The sequence below is a fragment of the Lycium ferocissimum genome, chromosome 5 (genome assembly GCF_029784015.1).
Source record: "Lycium ferocissimum isolate CSIRO_LF1 chromosome 5, AGI_CSIRO_Lferr_CH_V1, whole genome shotgun sequence".
Taxonomy (NCBI): domain Eukaryota; kingdom Viridiplantae; phylum Streptophyta; class Magnoliopsida; order Solanales; family Solanaceae; genus Lycium; species Lycium ferocissimum.
The window spans coordinates 14552603-14569411 of record NC_081346.1 but is presented as its reverse complement, the minus strand read 5'-3'; the positions used below and the strand labels follow the sequence as shown (position 1 = coordinate 14569411).

Below are 16809 nucleotides of genomic sequence, written 5' to 3'. Positions count from 1 at the left end.
AGAGAATAAATATTCAGCAAGAACGTGAAAAGTCAAAAGTGAACAAGTAAAAGTGCACAGAGGAAATAAATGTGTCGGAGAATTAAAATTGAAGTGCATACGTGTATAATTTGTAATGCTTATGGTACAACTTTTGTATACATGAGAAGAGAATATATATTCAAGATCTTGTAATATATATATGTCGTTGGATAAAGAAGTAATTGATTAGAGGTACAATTTATGTAACTTTTGGTACAAGTATTCATGACTGTGGTAAAGTGTACAATTTATAATGCTTATGGTACAACTTTTTAATGCTGTGTTAGTCCTCATATGACACTTATATATAATAGAAATAGACATTGTCAGTAATATGAGGACTTCGTAGGAGATTTTTCAAATAAACGGGGTTTAATTATACCTTGAGAAAATAACAGTGTAAATCAGGCAATGGAGAAGATGGAAACAGAAACCGCCATGGAAGAAATCGAAGCAGAACCACTGCAAACTTCATCGTTATTTCCCGTATTTCCCCAATCTCAGATATCTTCAACGCCCAATCCCACCACCTCATACAACGCCGTTCCTGAATGGCTTAGAAATTCCAGCTTCACAACCGACATCTCCGTTATAAACGACGCCGTTACAACGAACTACGGAAATAACATCCAGTTCCTAGATAATTTAGAGGAAGACGAAGAAGGAGAAAAGGAAAATGAAAAAGGAGAGGAAACACGGTATGAGTTGCTGCACTCGTCCGCATCGGATGATGATGAAAGAGATAGTAAGAAGAAGAAAAAGAAGAGGAGGAAGAGGCAGGGATTGAGTGATGGACGTACACAGTATGAGTATGCACTTTCTTCTTCTAGAAAGTCTGATGTTCCAAATTGGGCTTCTTCTTCAGGTGCTACTAATTTAAAAGACTATTACTTTGACTCTCGTGGCGATCGAGACAATTTAGCTTTTGGTACTATCTACAGGTGCGTTACGGTCCTTTTTTTTTGTGCCCTTCATTTTAGAGATAATGGTAAAAAACACACCTAAGTATCACTTTTTTGCGAGTTCCTTACCTGAGCTATCATAGTTCACCAATTATTTATTAAAACACACCTCGATATTAATGAGTCAGCTGCCATGTGGACGAATTTTTTTGGGCAAATTTAGCTGTCACGAGCCTTTTGGCGATTGTATTCGAACTCTTAGTCTAGTCAGCTTTGAGTTGTGTTTTGATAAATAGAAAAAGAGTCGCGATGGATCTTGCTTGATATTTCCAATGTTACTGTTATTTGATTTTTTAGCTCTGAATTTAAAACTACACATTAAGGGAACTCATAGGTTGATAATGATTGTGGCGGTTATTGGCTCTTGGCTGGCAATGCGGTATGCGAATTATAAAACTTAAGTGTAAACGTAAAGATACTTGAAACTTTATCAAAAAAAAAAAAAAAACGTAAAGATACTTGAAATGCTAGGAAGTTATACATTGCATACTTTTACACTTTTTTTTTTTACTGTTTGTAGAAGTAGAACAAGTAAGCGGGAATGAGTCGCTGAGGAACTTGTTTCTTTTCCTGCTTCTGTCATTTGTTTTGTTAGCCATCAAAATATAGTATAATACGGCACATCAGTGGAACTCGTATGTGGATTGCAGTAGTTTTTGATGAAGCAATGGGCAATGCAATCTGCAGTTTATGAGCCTTTAAAGTAAAACATAAATAGAAATTTATCCTCAACATCCAGCACAATGGGAAGTTTAAAAAATGTTAGGATGATGATTTAACCAGTTAACACGGTGGAATTGTGATCTAAAAATCACTACAATGCAAAATTTTAGTTAACCTGTTCATATTTGCAGCAAAGCTGATCAATCAACCAACTATGTCTTAGACGCAAATCACTTCTGAAATTTGTTTATTGGTAGTAAAGATAGAGTTAGTAAGGGTTCTGTTCCATTGTTATTTAGGGCATGCAGTGTGATTTGACAAGTCACATACGGTAAACTCATGCTTTCTTTTCTACTATGGTGAAGGTAAAGAATGTACGAAGGGATCACAATTATTTCTTAAATGATCTTTTGAGCTTCCATACATAGTTTGATCAGTTATGAAAAGGCATTCTGATTTTGATCTTCACAAAAAGGAATTTGATGCACCTAATTTGTGTTAGTTCTTAGCTTGATTCACTTTACTTTATTAACTGTAGATATTCTGATGTACTGTAGAATGGATCTTGCTCGTTACAAGCTTCATAATTCGAGGAAAACCTCTGAGCTCAATTACTATAGGCGGAATGATAAGAGAACTTTGGAAAAGGATAGTGATATTGATGCGTTGGACAATAAACTAAGGTCTGGAGGTCGCTATTGGTCTGCAACGTATGCTGCAATTGAACACCATAAGAACCTGAAGCGTCTAAGAATTTTGACTCCTCTCAAGCCAGTGATGAGCAGTCCAGCTGATTTTATCTCATTCTCAGATGAAGTTAAGTCAGATGAAGGAATCAGAGGAGATACCATTTCAGGCAATGCTATGATCGAGGAATCTTGGGAGGATGAGGTCTTTCGCAAAACAAAGGAGTTCAACAGGATGACAAGGGAACGGCCACATGATGCACAAATTTGGTTGGCTTTTGCACAGTTCCAAGATAAGGTAGCAAGTCTGCAGCCACAGAAAGGTGCCCGTTTGCAAACACTTGAAAAGAAGATTAGTATTCTGGAGAAGGCTACAGAGCTGAACCCTGACAGTGAGGACCTGCTTCTCTCTCTTATGAATGCTTATCAGAGCAGAGATAGCATTGATGACCTGATTAGTCGATGGGAGAAGATACTTATCGAAAACTCAGGTAGTTGCACATTGTGGAGAGAATTTTTGCGGGTTGTTCAGGGTGACTTTTCAAGATTTAAGGTTTCTGAAATGAGAAAAATGTATGCAAATGCAATCCAAGCTTTATCTGGTGCATGGACTAAGCAGCATAGGCAGGTTCTCACCTCTGACACATTATGCTTCTTTTTTTGTGCATAAGATATTTCTTAATTTGATCTTTACCAGTGTTTTTAAAAGTGAAAGCGTAAAAAGTGGCAAGATCCATGAGGCTTCAAGAGAAGTGAGAAGCAAAGCTTACTCTTCTTTGAAGCGAAGCGCACTATTTTGCAGAAAAGTAAAACAAAACATATAATTTCTATTAGATAACTAATTTTAACATCCAACACAATGATGCCGACATTAATCCAACCTCTTGAAGTTGATATTCTGAGTCGACTGCTTCATGTTTGGATCACTGTGCCCGCCATTGTTTGAAGAACATGCAATTCACCCTTGAAGTGATAACCCCTCGGTTCGCATCACTTCATCGTTCTTAGTGGCGAAGTGATGACTTTTAACAGCTAGAACATACAGATTTCAGTTTTGATGCTGTTCTGTAAATTTGATCCTTGTGCCTGTTGAGTGTTTGTGTGGCTTCTGACAATCCTTATCTTCTTACACAGTGTAAATGATAAAAGCCGATTGTTCCCTTCTGGATCAGTAGAGTGATGGTATCATTAACTGGCAAATAGTTAACCGCATAATAATCCATGTGCTTAGCCATGGATCCTTGAAAGGGAATTTTAGTCCTGAGAGCAGTCCCGCTGAACTCTGGGGAGAGATGGTCTATTGGAGTTTTTATGAAGGATAATTCCATGCAGTTGTTGGGGTAAGGGTAGGGATTCTGAAAGTAGTGGGTAGTAGCTTCCAGGATTAACTTGGCTAGGACTAGCTCAATAAATATTGTTGTATGCCTTCCTAAAACATCCCTAATATTTGATTGCTGAAGTCGGACAATAGTGAAAGGTTTTCAAATAAGAAGCTGACTAAGCGAGGCCCTTGAATGGCTCAAGGGTGAAACTTATGATCATTACTGGATTTATACATGTTAGCCTCTATGTATAACCAGATTATTGGATCCATTGACAACTTAAGGAGAAAATTTTACCGTAGGTGTAGCACTAACTCGTAAAAATGAAATTTTGCATTGATCTCATGAGCATCGGTACTGTAAGTTTCCACCGTGTTATATTTAGTAAATAATCGTAAAGCAATCTGCAAAACTTAGCTGAAATTAATAAGAACTAATCCTTTAAATTATTCAATTTCTCTTTATCTTGCTTTATGATTTGGGGCTGAGGCGTAGTAGTAGTAGTAATTCTTGTCTCTTGCTTTTATGTATGTGAAATCTTGCAGTCTCTTTTAGATAATTCGGTTTTTTCTTGCTTTTCTGTCTGTGAAATCTTGCTGTGTTGGCACATGCGTCGATCCGAGAGTTCAGATTTAATGACAAATGAATTCATCTTGATCTTCTCCGCCACCCCTTGATTTGCTGATGGAGATATCATTGTTGGATACAGGTTTCTGGAGGTGCTAATTCGCCTTCTATGGATCCTGCTATTGTTAGACTAGAACTTGGTCTGATTGATACATTTCTCAGTCTCTGCCGGTTTGAGTGGCAGGCTGGGTACAGAGAGTTGGCTACTGCCTTGTTTCAGGCACAGATCGAATACAGCTTGTTCTGCCCTTCTTTACTTCTTAGTGAGCAAAGTAAGCAAAGATTATTTGAGCATTTCTGGAACAGTAATGGTGCCAGGGTTGGGGAAGATGGTGCACTCGGCTGGTCAAAGTGGCTAGAGAAAGAGGAAGAGCTGAGGCAAAAGGCTATGAAGGAGGAGTCTTTGCATGATTCTGAAAAAGGTGGTTGGACTGGTTGGTCAGAACCGTTATCTAAAAGTAAAAGAAGTAATGAAGCTATAGAAAATACAACAGAGACTGATGGTGCTCTTGACGAGTTAGAAGATGGATCTGAAATGAAAGATGATGAGAAAGATGATACTGAAGCTTTGCTGAAAATGCTTGGGATTGATGTTACTGCTGAAGCTAATTGTGAGATTAAAGACACAAGAACTTGGACTAGGTGGTCTGAAGAAGAGGTAGCAAGAGACTCGAAAGAGTGGATGCCAGTCCATGCTAAAAGTAATCCTCTTTCTCCCATCCCTTCTTCATTCCACCTCTCTTTCTTTAACTAATCAAGTATAAAAGCACCTCTTCAGGACAAAATATCAAGTGAATGAAGTGCTTGAAAAGAGGCCACCATTAACTAAAACAGTGAAAAATTAACAAACTAAGATACAGACTGAACAGAGAAATATGAAGGTTGATCTTTGTGCCACGGAAATCTGTGCTCTGGAAGGTTCACTAACTAGGGTAGAGCTGAAAAATTCTCTGTCTAAATAGTATCTTTATCACTTAATGGGCCTTTAATTTTCACTCCCCAAAAAAAGACTGTTTACTTTTGAATACTTAGAGTCAAATTCTGTTTTAATGGCTTAGCTTCTCTATTTCTTTTCTTCAAAAAGCTTGGCAAGTCTGGCTCATTTGTTTGACTCCAATGGCTAAATGACAGTAGACTTGCCAATCAAGCGGCAAATCCAAATTATTTCAAATGTGAGCGAGGCATGAACAATAGTAGTTTTGTGGACGAAATTCAATACCATGCTCTCTACCATTGTCCACTTAATAGCTCCTGTTTTGTTTTCATCCTCGCTGTGTTGTTAGCACCATTCACCTATCATGCGTTACTCCACCAAGTCTTTTCGATCAATAGGCATGACTATGTATCTATTATTTTGATTCCGAGACTAATTTTATGCTTAAGAATGTGTGCATTTGCAAATGGAGTGCAACAACAGCTTCTTGTTATTTTTCTTGTAAAGATCTTTTTATTTTTTTATTTTTTTTTATTTTTATGAGTATTTCCCTTGTAAAGATCTTGAACTGACTGATCTAAGTATCAGTGTACTGCATGTGTTTCCAAGTGATGAATTGCTTCCTGCCTCATTTTTTTCTTCTTGCATTAGCGTCTGTTGTCTGAGGTCGAGAATTAATTCCTGAAGTATTTATGTTTAACAGCTGGGATTTCTCACAGTGAGGATCCTGCTGATGCACAGGATGATGAGCAGCTTTTGAGAGTAATAACATATGAAGATTTGAGTGACTACCTGTTCTCGATAAGTTCTGAAGAAGCACGTTTTTCCCTGGTATCCCAGTTCATTGAGTTTTATGGCGGGAGGATGGCTCAATGGTTCGTTTCTGATCTTGAATGTTATATTGACTTCTCTAGTAATCACATTGATTTTACTAGATATTAGAGTCGTACATGTCATATTGCTGCCATGAAAGAAATGCAGAGGTCCATGTCACATGTTAAAACAATTCTTGCTTGAGGATCTATTTACTGTGTGAATGTATCTGGAAAGGGTGGTGTTTTTCTAGCACACTTGGGAAGGATCTCATATGCTGAAGTTTTAAACTTTTAACTCTGAGAACCAAGCCATCCTGTCACATTTACAATTAGGGTTGAATAATGCTATCAAGGTTGAGCTTGGTTCCTGTACAGAGTCTTGAGCTTGCTAAAACTTGGTGAGCCTGAACTTTCGGCACTTATGCTCGACTAGCTAGGATCATTTTTTATGTCCTTATACTTTTTCCTCCTTGAAGTGTTAGTAAATTGTTAAGTTATATCCATGTGTCAACTTTTTTTATTTTTAGCCTCTACCACTGGATACCAGATAGTTAATGGTCCCTAAGAATATAAAGCACAGTATTTTGGTTAAAACCCTGAATCTGCCCTGCTTAGCAGTTTAGAAGGGAAGGAGTTGATTTGTTGAAGTTGACATTATATGCAGAAAAAGGTTTTTGGATAGTTCTATGAACTTTTTAGGCTTAAATTTACTCTCTCTCCCCCCTTCTCCCTTTCTCCCTCTCACACTGGATATAATCGATTGCCATTTAGAGTCAAAGGGAACCTACATGGAGAATAGGAAGCTTCTTAATATGCACATTCTGATAATCGTTTCCAAATTTTGGTCTGCAATATGAAATCAAAGATTCAGAGAGGATAATCAACTTTGATAGGAGAAGGATCCACTAAAAACTTGCTGCTTTAAGAGATCTTGTTTCGTTATGACATTCAATTAGGTCATCCTTTTTATTGGTTTCTGATAAGTGATAATGAGTTGTTTTTTTGTTGGTAAGTAAAAATATATAAGTTGCTGAGAGAGTTGTAAGTCACAGACTCTTATATTTTAGTTTCTCAATCATTTCAAAAGTTATTGTTCGATATGTTGTTTCTATGTATTACTTTGGTTATTTTTCTTTGACGAAGGATGCTATTAATTGAGAGAAGCCACATGGAGGTGCTTAGTAAACTAGCACAGGGAAGTAATGAAACAAGAGTAACATAATTAGTTGTATGTAAGTTACTTCCTTTTAATGCATGCAGGACTTGTACAAACAGTTCAAGTTGGGCTGAAAAAAGCCTTAGTTTGGAGGCAATTCCAGACTCGCTCTTTGATGAACTAAGAAGAATGCACGACGTTTTAACCAAAGAAGGAAGGAACCAAATTGACACAAGTTTGGAGCGAGTTTTTAGCAGCTCTGATGATATCTCTATGAGGACTAGCATGATGAGATTTGTTCGAAATGCTACATTGCTTTGTTGCACTGTATTTCCCCAAAATCACATGTTGGAAGAAGCTGTTCTGATTGCGGAGGAGCTATCAAATACAGTGATGAATACTTCTAGCTGTTCAGTAACACCATGTCGAACTTTAGCAAAAAGCCTTTTGAAGAGTAACCGTCAGGTATAATTTTTTATTCATCTTGCTGGTCAAGCATTTTACATATGTGGTATATTCACATGATTTTAAAAAAATATTAAGGTGCATGTCTTCTATGTTGTATATTGCACATGACTTTTAAATAAAGTAATTGCCTTGCAAATAAATGTAAAGGTAACACTGTGTTAGGTGTTAGACTTGGCATTGATTTGTATTCTCTCTCTTGGCCCCTGCCCCTCCCAAGGATATCATTTTGGTTCCTTGCTTTTCATTTGTCCCTGTTCACCACAAAATTCTTTTTATTAAGTTTGTGCCACAAATGGATTATATTATTTTTTGCACTTCTGATGTCTCAACTTGAAAGTTCCTTGTTTGTCTTTTACACTTTTTGTTCTTACAGGATGTATTGCTTTGTGGAGTTTATGCACGAAGGGAAGCAGTTTTTGGAAATATTGACCATGCTAGAAAGATTTTCGATATGGCATTGTCTTCTATTGATGGACTTCCACAGGTACAGTCTATTTCCTGTTTAACATGATATTGGCATGGTATCCCTTCATTGAGAGAGGACTACCCCTTCAACGTGCCGTTGGTTCTGTAGAGGCAGTCTTCTAACTAGTGCTTAAATCACCATTTCCTTCACCATGAAAAAAGTAGTCCAGCCCACAGTTTGTCGGGGAATCTCAGTCAATTACTAGTTTTAGTTCTTGTTGGTTAATTTTTCGTTGCTGCCTATAAATTGTTTTTGTCATTTGATGTTGTAGTATTACTTTATTTTATCGAATAAGCAGGATGCTCAGACAAATGCATCTCTCTTATATCTCTGGTATGCTGAAGTGGAGCTCGCAAACGGTACTCATGGTAGTTCTGGATCGGCTGAATCATCTTTACGTGCTATGCATATTTTATCTTGCTTGGGGAGTGGTACGAAATACAGTCCGTATAAATGTAAACCCTCAAGCCTTCAACAGCTGAAAGCACGCCAAGGATTCAAAGAACAAGTGAATATTCTACGTTCATCGTGGACACGCGGTTTAATTGATGATCATTCAGTTGCTCTCATATGTTCAGCTGCTTTATTTGAAGAAATAACAATTGGATGGACTGAAGGTGTTCAAATTTTAGAGCAAGCATTCACAATGGTGCTTCCTGGTAATCAGCTTTTTTGCTGCCTGTCATTTTCTCCTTTTTAAACCTGAAATTTTGTGTCTTCTAGATCTACTGTAGCTAGCTGCACCTGTTTGCTTGTTGGTTTAAAATAGCTTGGAATTGAGATGTAGTCAATTAGCTTTTATTTTATAATGCAATTACCCTATACTTAACAATAACAATTGTTTGTTATCAAAAAACAATAACAATTGTTATGGGAAATAAATTGTTGCTTACTGCCGATGAAGCAGTGTTATCAAAAGCGAAAAGCGCAAAAAAGCTCTAAGGTCACCTGGAGCTTTAAGCGCAAAGCACAAATAAAGTGGGGGCTTTAATGAAAAAAAGCGCAAAGGTGTGAACGTACAAATATATATATGTTTAGTCCAAGACTATTAATAATAAGCAGGAATAACAAATATATGGACAAGGAAATTGTAGAAACATTACGATAAAGTGAAATATCAATTATCTAGTGTCACCTCATCAAGAGAGGCTCATTGGCAAGGAAAAGTATGTCTTAGAGCCTTGATGATGAAACTGAAGCGCACATAAAGCGGGGCGAAGCGCTCAACATGTTTTGAGCCTCGCTTCAGGGCTTAAGCGCACTTTAAGCGTGCCTTTGACAACACTGCGATGAAGTACTGGAAATTTCCAGCTTGTATCCTTTTATTGAAGTATTTGTATAGTAAAATTAGTTCTCCTCTTTTTGTCTTCTTCATAATTGAAGATACCTCTTACCTCTTAATGAAGACAGTGGAAACGTCTCGTTTTTTCAACCTTTGATCAATATTACTGGAAAATATTCATTTTCTTTTTGAGAAAAGTTGTCTTTTGCAATATTTAGAAGAAATATTGCTCATCATGTTAAATTTTTAAGATGTTTTTTTTACCTCTTCCACTGAACAATCTTCAAGCTAGTTTAGTGGCTTCTCCACTTCTGTTATTTTTTTTCCCCATACTGCATTGATATGCTTTGTCTTGAGCCGAGGAACTATCAAAAACAGCCTCTCTACCTCCCAAGGTAGGGTATGGTCTGCGTACTCCTTCCACTAAACTAGCATGAAGATTGTTGAAATTGACAGGGAAAATATAAGTCATATCATGACGTCTCTGTGTAGGGTGAACTATATTCTCTTTGAATTTGATTTTTCGAGCATTATTCTTTATACTTTGAGTTCTGGCTCTCTAAAGCTCTTGCACAATCATTTTTAAAAAAAAAAGAAATGGTCTTACCTAAAGAATGTGAAGGGTAAATTTTGTTCTTCGGTGATACTAAGGGTAAATGTAAAATTATGTTAAGGGTGTACTACGTTCTTTTGTGATACTAGATCGTCATTTTTCCATATTATTTTACTACATTGCTTCACGTTGCCCTTCTTCATGTATAATATGAATGCTTGAACAATTTATGTTCCATTATTATGTCATATCACATATTATGGTTATTATATTGTTGTAATTGGTACTTTAATGAATGATATTATATATTATGAATATTGTTTCTTGTTGCCCTTCTCTAAATATTCGTTTCTTTAAAATAAAATAACAAAGCAGCCGCTTCGTCGTTTCCTCGCTTCACGGACAGAAGTGACCGCTTCATTCACTTGCATATCGTCACCCTCCAGAAGCACTGAACCCTCGTCTCTCTGCTCTTGCTTTTAACAACAACACAATCTCCACCCCCCCGCCCCCTTTTTTTTTTTTTGGGAGCTATTGTTGGAAATTTACAGTTCCATGAGAATTTTGTTTTTGTTTCTAATCAATTTACTAGTTAAAATTTTATCCAATGTACCTTGTCTGATTTGAGTTTCTGAACAAGAAGCGGAAACCAATGAAAAGACAAATTTTGATTTGTTTTTTATGTTATTGGATCAAGGGCTTTGTTTCTTGTCAGATTGTGATTATGGAAGTTATCTGTTAATTAGACATCTGAATCGGCTGGTGTGTAATATTTGTCTAGAACCAAATTGATTCCACTATTCGGAGTATTTATACTAATGTTCAGGTTGCGTCTCGATAGAGTAGGAATATATTCAACAGAGGCGGATCTAGGGTTTGAACTTTTATAGGTTCGAGTTCGGAATTCTACCACAACTCATTTGATTTACTGGGTTCGAAATCAACTATTTGGACTTGTTTAGTGAAATTTTTAACACTTACACAAGGTCCGAACCAGCACTATTCGGTTCAGATGAACCCATAATTTACACTTTACATCCACCCTGATATTCAATGCGATGAAACTCTACTAGTAATACTTCAGAGTTCGGGCAGGTGTGAAACTTACACTTTACATGTTGTAGATATCCATGCAAGTAGATGAGTTTCGATAGTTGATGAATGGGGAGGTATATCTGAATTATTCCTTCATTTGTTTGTAAATAATACTAGAACTAAAACATGTACTAACAGTAGTAACTACGTGTAAATCCTCCAAGATACATCTACGATAAGTTAAGTTATCCTTGTTGGACATGCCATTCTCTATAACTATAACTTATAGTGTAGTTTGGAATCCTCTCCTCCACACCCTTACTTGGTACCTCACAGCCAAAAATTAAAAGAGAGAAAAGGCAATATGCTGTTTGTTTATTCTTTTTCGAAAGAAATGGTGTTATGAATTCTTAATTTATGTACTTTACCATTGTCTTGAATCTGATGGATTATTATTATTATCTTACTGATGGTTACTGCAATGACCTTACTGTAGGAAGGAGGCGGCACAGTCATCATCTGGAGTGTTTGTTCAACTTTTACACGAGGATGCTTTGCAGGCATCATCAAGAAATGAAGCTGTCAAAATTATGGGAATATATAGTGAAAGGATTGGATATGTATCCATGCAGTCCAAATCTCTACAATGCATTAGTTGAAATTGGCCATCTCTATGTGTCACCCAATAAGCTACGGTGGATCTTTGATGAAAATCTCCAAAAGTATGACCTTTTAAACTTTTCCTCCACTTCTATGTGACGTAGGGTAGTCACAGTCAAATCTTCAGATATGTTAAGTTTGCTTGATCATTACTTCTAATATTCCTGTTGCTGCCATGTGACCAGGAGGCCACAGTTTGAGCCGTGGAAACAGCCTCTTGCAGAAATGCAGGGTAAGGCTGCGTACAATAGACCCTTGTGGTCCGGCCCTTCCCCGGACCCGTGCATAGCGGGAGCTTAGTGCACCGGACTGCCCTTTTTGTAATATTCTTGTTAGTAGTATCAGCGGGTCTAGGATATTTGTATATGCTAGTAAGACTATTATGTTGTCTATAATCAATTATTAAGAACACTCACCTCTAAAATATAGAAGTATTGAAATCTTCCTCTATCGCTTTGGTCTAGTGGTAAGAGCGTAGCGCTTGATGTGTGGGTTTAGGCGCACGCCATGTGTTTGAATGCTAACACAAACAAAGCCTGGTATTTAAGTGAGAAGGGCTTGATGTGTGGGTTTAGGCGCACGCCACGTGTTTGAATGCTACCACAAACAAAGCCTGGTATTTAAGTGAGAAGGGCTTGATATGTGGGTTTAGGCGCGAGAGAAGGGCGGAGCGGCGGGTCCATTATCCATAGTCTTGAACCATGCACCACTGTTCCTCGGGGATTTCTTGGTTATCAAAAACAGATATTGATACCTTATCTCGATAACACTATCCTCAATTCCAAACTAATTAGGGCCAGCTATGTGAAATATTGATGCTCTAATGACTTTTCAAAATGTTTTCTTAGTTGATTTTTGGTACTCCCTCCGTTCCAAAAAGAATGACATTATTTCCTTATTAGTTCATTAAAAAAGAATGGCACCTATCAAATTTGGAAATAATTTAACTTGAACTTCCCATTTTACCCTTAGTGACTCCTTTTATAATCACACAAATGTTATGGAATATTTGAGACCACAAGTTATAAAGTGTTATAGCCGCACAAATGTTAGAGCATATTTAAACCACAAGTTCAAAAGTCTTTCTTAAACTCCGTGCTCGTTCAAACTACGACATATAAATGGAAACGGAGGGAGTACTACTTTTCAAGCGGTTGGGTTTGCAATCTGACTTTCAGGGGCATGTAGAAATATGTGCGTTTTTCTGTCTGAGTGCTTCTTAAAATATCTTTCTGTAAAGTTGCTCTGTTGGCAGGCTTTTGGAAATGAAAAGCTGTGCCAAGCATGTATTATAGAAGGTCTTGAATGTTTTCTGCCTCTTTCATTTTGGAGAGACTTATAATGGACAATTAGATCTAATTTCCAACCCCCCAAATCTGTCAAGTCAAAAATGACAATAAAAATTTGGGATGACCTTTTTGATGGTATTATAAACTCTCTCTTGGTCTGCATTTGAAATCTATCCTTTTGAAAGAAGATGCAGGAAGAATATATACCTAACGTGTAGTTGTTTAAAGCTGTGTTTATAGGCTTCCATCTACTGGATTCAAAGATTTAATTTCTCTCTATCTTGTGTCCTTTGCTTAAACTTCCAGGAAACCATCGCTTGTTGCTTGGCTCTTTGCATTATCGTTCGACATGAGCAGAGGTGGTACGGAGCATAGAATACGCAGACTTTTTGAGAGGGCATTGGAGAATGAGAAGCTACGTAATTCAGTTTTAGTCTGGCGCTCGTATATTGCTTATGAAAGTGACATAGCATGCAACCCTTCTGCAGCTAGAAGAGCTTTCTTTAGGGCCATCCATGCTTGCCCATGGTGAGTACATTGTTTGTGATGACTGATGTTCTGTAACAGTAAAATAAAATCAGGATAAAAAAGACTTCCATAGTTTTAAGAGGTCTAGAAGGAAAAAACTCGACATAAAAGGGGGCAGGGGTGAAGTATAGTGTTACTATGAAAGTAGTTACCAGAATGATTAAAAAAAGGTTGTTACTGGAGCCGTGTAAGCATGGAGGAAGGGAAAATAAAATCTTTATTTCTGGTCATTCCCCTCTTCCAACTATTGTGTATTTGAGTCTCTCATTTCACTCAGCAGTTAAATGCTCTTGACAGTGAACATTGGTCAAAACCTTCTGATTCTAATTAATAAACACACTGATAAAAAAAAATAAAAAATAAAAAAAAAATAAAAAAAAAAGGTAAACATGCTGGTAATTTGTACGTACATCTAGTGTGCTAAAAAGAATAAATGCCTTCATCCTTCTGTCCAACTCTGTGAAACTTTCTCAATTAAAGTTGTTAGTATATTTTCAGTGCTGATAATATTAGTGGGGAGTTGGTCTGTCAAAGATTCTTCCTTGAGGCAGATAAGTTCTTGCTCTGGTGCTGGTGGACTTTATTATGTACAGGTTTATTTGGGTACGTTGCAGAATGACTATGGTAAGGAGTGAGGTAGGTGGTTCATTGGCTTGACTTTTATGAGAGGAAAACGTTCTTTAACATCTTAACTCTTAAGTAAAGAAGGGTAAAGGGGCGGGCCCATTATCCCTGAGTTTCGAAAGCTGCGGTTGGTCCTAAGGGTTGGCCCAGACGGATTTCTCGATGATAAGAAGAACATTCTTGACCTCAGGGATGAAGACGAGGTGGTGGTTGTAACTAGAAATCTTTATATTTAGAAAATGGTTGACGCAGAAGGGTACCAAGGATTGGTTTACGTCTTCTATTTCCGATTTTTTTTCTTTGCTTTTCTGATTCCAATTGTTTTTGCTTATAAGCAATCTATCCTTCTCATAGCATATGCTAAGATCTTACTGAATGAAAGAAGTGAGAGTGAATATTGAAGGTCTCTTTAATGAGTATTTTTCTATTATAGGTAAAGTAAGAACATATTGTTAATCTCAAAAAGCAAAAGTCAAGTAAGAAGCTGTGCCCTGGCATGGTTAGCAGAAATAGTGGAGTCATAGCATTTGAGGAATTCTAGAATGACCCATTGTTTACTCTTTCTTATAGCCCTAGTGCAATTTCTATTGTGTCGTAGATTTAGTGTGTATCTTTTTGTTCACCATTGATGGCCTGCTGTCCTTGTTCCTCTGTAGCACTATGGAGTGGGTTCTTGCATATCCCAAGTTTTCTCCTTGCTTATTACAACACAAATGTCATGCCCTCAACTGTAGCGTTTCCTTACTCTCTTATATTAATATCGGAAAAGGGCCAAATATACCCTTCGTTATACTTTGATTTGGATCCAAATATACCCCTGCCGTTATACTATTGGTTCAAATATACCCTTCCCCCATTAAAGTTGTCCAAGGTGGACATCTAATCCTACGTGGCACTAACATTTGATGAGGTGGATGCCACATGGCATGACACGTCAGCACCCATAACCCATTTTACCCCTCCCCTCCATTTGTTATTCCACTAAAAAAAATTTCCCTTCCACCATTATTGCCACCTTCATTGCCACCAAGCCACTGCCAGAATGGGAAGGCAGTTAATGGAGCCAACTAGTTTGCTAGAGATTGATGTTAGCCATAGGTTTTTTTATTCTTGTTCACTTAGCTGACTAGCTACATTTTGGTTGAAAAGTATTGACATTATTGTAACTTATTCGAAATTCCTGACAGTGGGCTACCAGTTGGGAAATTAAGATGGTTGAAATACAGTAACAACAATTACACCATCTATGTTCTGTTTATCATCAGTATACGCACTATCTATATCAGTTGTGAATGAAATTTTTTTTTTCCTGGAAAATTGGAGGTTAAGTATAACTGGTAAGGAGGAGGTAAAAAGGGGAGCAGAGAGAGATTAGCTAAGAAAATATTGCATCTACGCAAACTGATTGCTCTTCCAATTTTTAATGCCCAATTGGTGGCGATAATGGAGGGAAAGAAAATTTTAGTAGTGGAAGAATAAATGGAGGGGAGGGGTAAAATGGGTTACGGGTGTTGAGGTGGCATGCCACGTGGCATCCACCTCATCAAATGTCAGTGCCACGTAGGATTGAATGTCCACCTTGGACAACTTTAACTGAGGAAGGGTATATATGAACCAATAGTATAACGGAAGGGGTATATTTGGACCTAAAGTATAACGAAGGGTATATTTGGCCCTTTTCCAATAGTACAAGGGTATATTTGGCCCTTTTCGTTTTTATTTTTATTTTTAAAACATCGACTTAACCTTAGAGCTGTGGTTTGTAACCCAGACAGATTCACCAAACAGTTAATTTTTATTGCTGTGCTTTCTAATATCCTCATTTCTGTTGCTCAAAATTTTGCTCAGGTCAAAACGACTCTGGCTTGATGGTTTCATCAAGTTAAATTCTGTGCTTACAGCAAAAGAGTTGTCGGATCTCCAGGAGGTAATGCGGGATAAAGAGCTCAATTTGAGGACAGATATTTATGAAATACTACTGCAAGATGATGTTGAATCTTAAGTCATGAGAATCAAGATTTCTTCAGTTGCCAAAGGGTAACATGCCCGCTATGTGAACCACTCTCATATTCTGTCACATGGCCTTTGTCAGCGCGGAACTTTGAAGCACCTGCTCTTGGTTGGTTTTGTATAAGGCCGCAAGTGATGCCTTTGCTCGTAATATATGCTGATTACTGTCGTGTTTTGAGTAGGAAGAAAGATCTTTTTTCTGGCGAATATAACAGAAAATGTACATTTTGTGAGTGTGTATTACTTATGCCATTAGTTGTATGACAGCCTGGTGCTGCCTTCCTGTAATCATTTCATCATAACTTGATTAAATCAGTGGCTAATAGTGGTCCATTTGTAACTTGCTAAGTGCATGGTTCTGATGATATGCTTCAATGTTCTACCAACAATAGAGAAGAACCAACAAAAAGAAGAAATTTTGTCTTTAGGGGCATTTACAGGAAATGCACCTGTCCTTTTCTTCACTCTTAGCATTTCTCTTGATTTCTGGTGTCTACATTGCATTCTTTAGTTTTCCCCTTTCTTCCCTTTTTAACAGTTTGTGAAGGAACATGACTTCGTTTTTTGAAATGCAGTTTTCTCCCTTTTGATATTGATCTTTAATGTTTGAATGAACTGGCTTCTTTCCCTCTCAGAGTTAATGACTAATGAGCTTCTCAATTGTTGCACCCAAGAGCCATCGTTGTGGTCACTATGCTATGCAGTGAG

The 16809-nt window shown here is 37.4% G+C and overlaps 1 protein-coding gene across 2 annotated transcripts; it reads left to right on the top strand.

The window, feature by feature from the left end:
• Nucleotides 1-354: 354 nt before the first annotated feature.
• LOC132056159 (uncharacterized) lies at nucleotides 355-16490 on the top strand. 2 transcript variants are annotated; one of them, XM_059448237.1, is made up of 10 exons: nucleotides 355-962; nucleotides 2204-2960; nucleotides 4364-4982; nucleotides 5919-6090; nucleotides 7291-7651; nucleotides 8028-8138; nucleotides 8419-8779; nucleotides 11487-11712; nucleotides 13246-13467; nucleotides 15940-16490. In XM_059448237.1, exons 1-10 carry the CDS (start codon nucleotides 433-435, stop codon nucleotides 16091-16093), a joined length of 3513 nt encoding a protein of 1170 aa, XP_059304220.1. In that variant the 5' UTR covers nucleotides 355-432; the 3' UTR covers nucleotides 16094-16490. The 2 variants fall into 2 exon arrangements, with proteins under 2 accessions (XP_059304220.1, XP_059304222.1); XM_059448239.1 differs by having other exon boundaries at nucleotides 848-962; nucleotides 2185-2960.
• The last annotated feature ends 319 nt before the right edge of the window (nucleotides 16491-16809 follow it).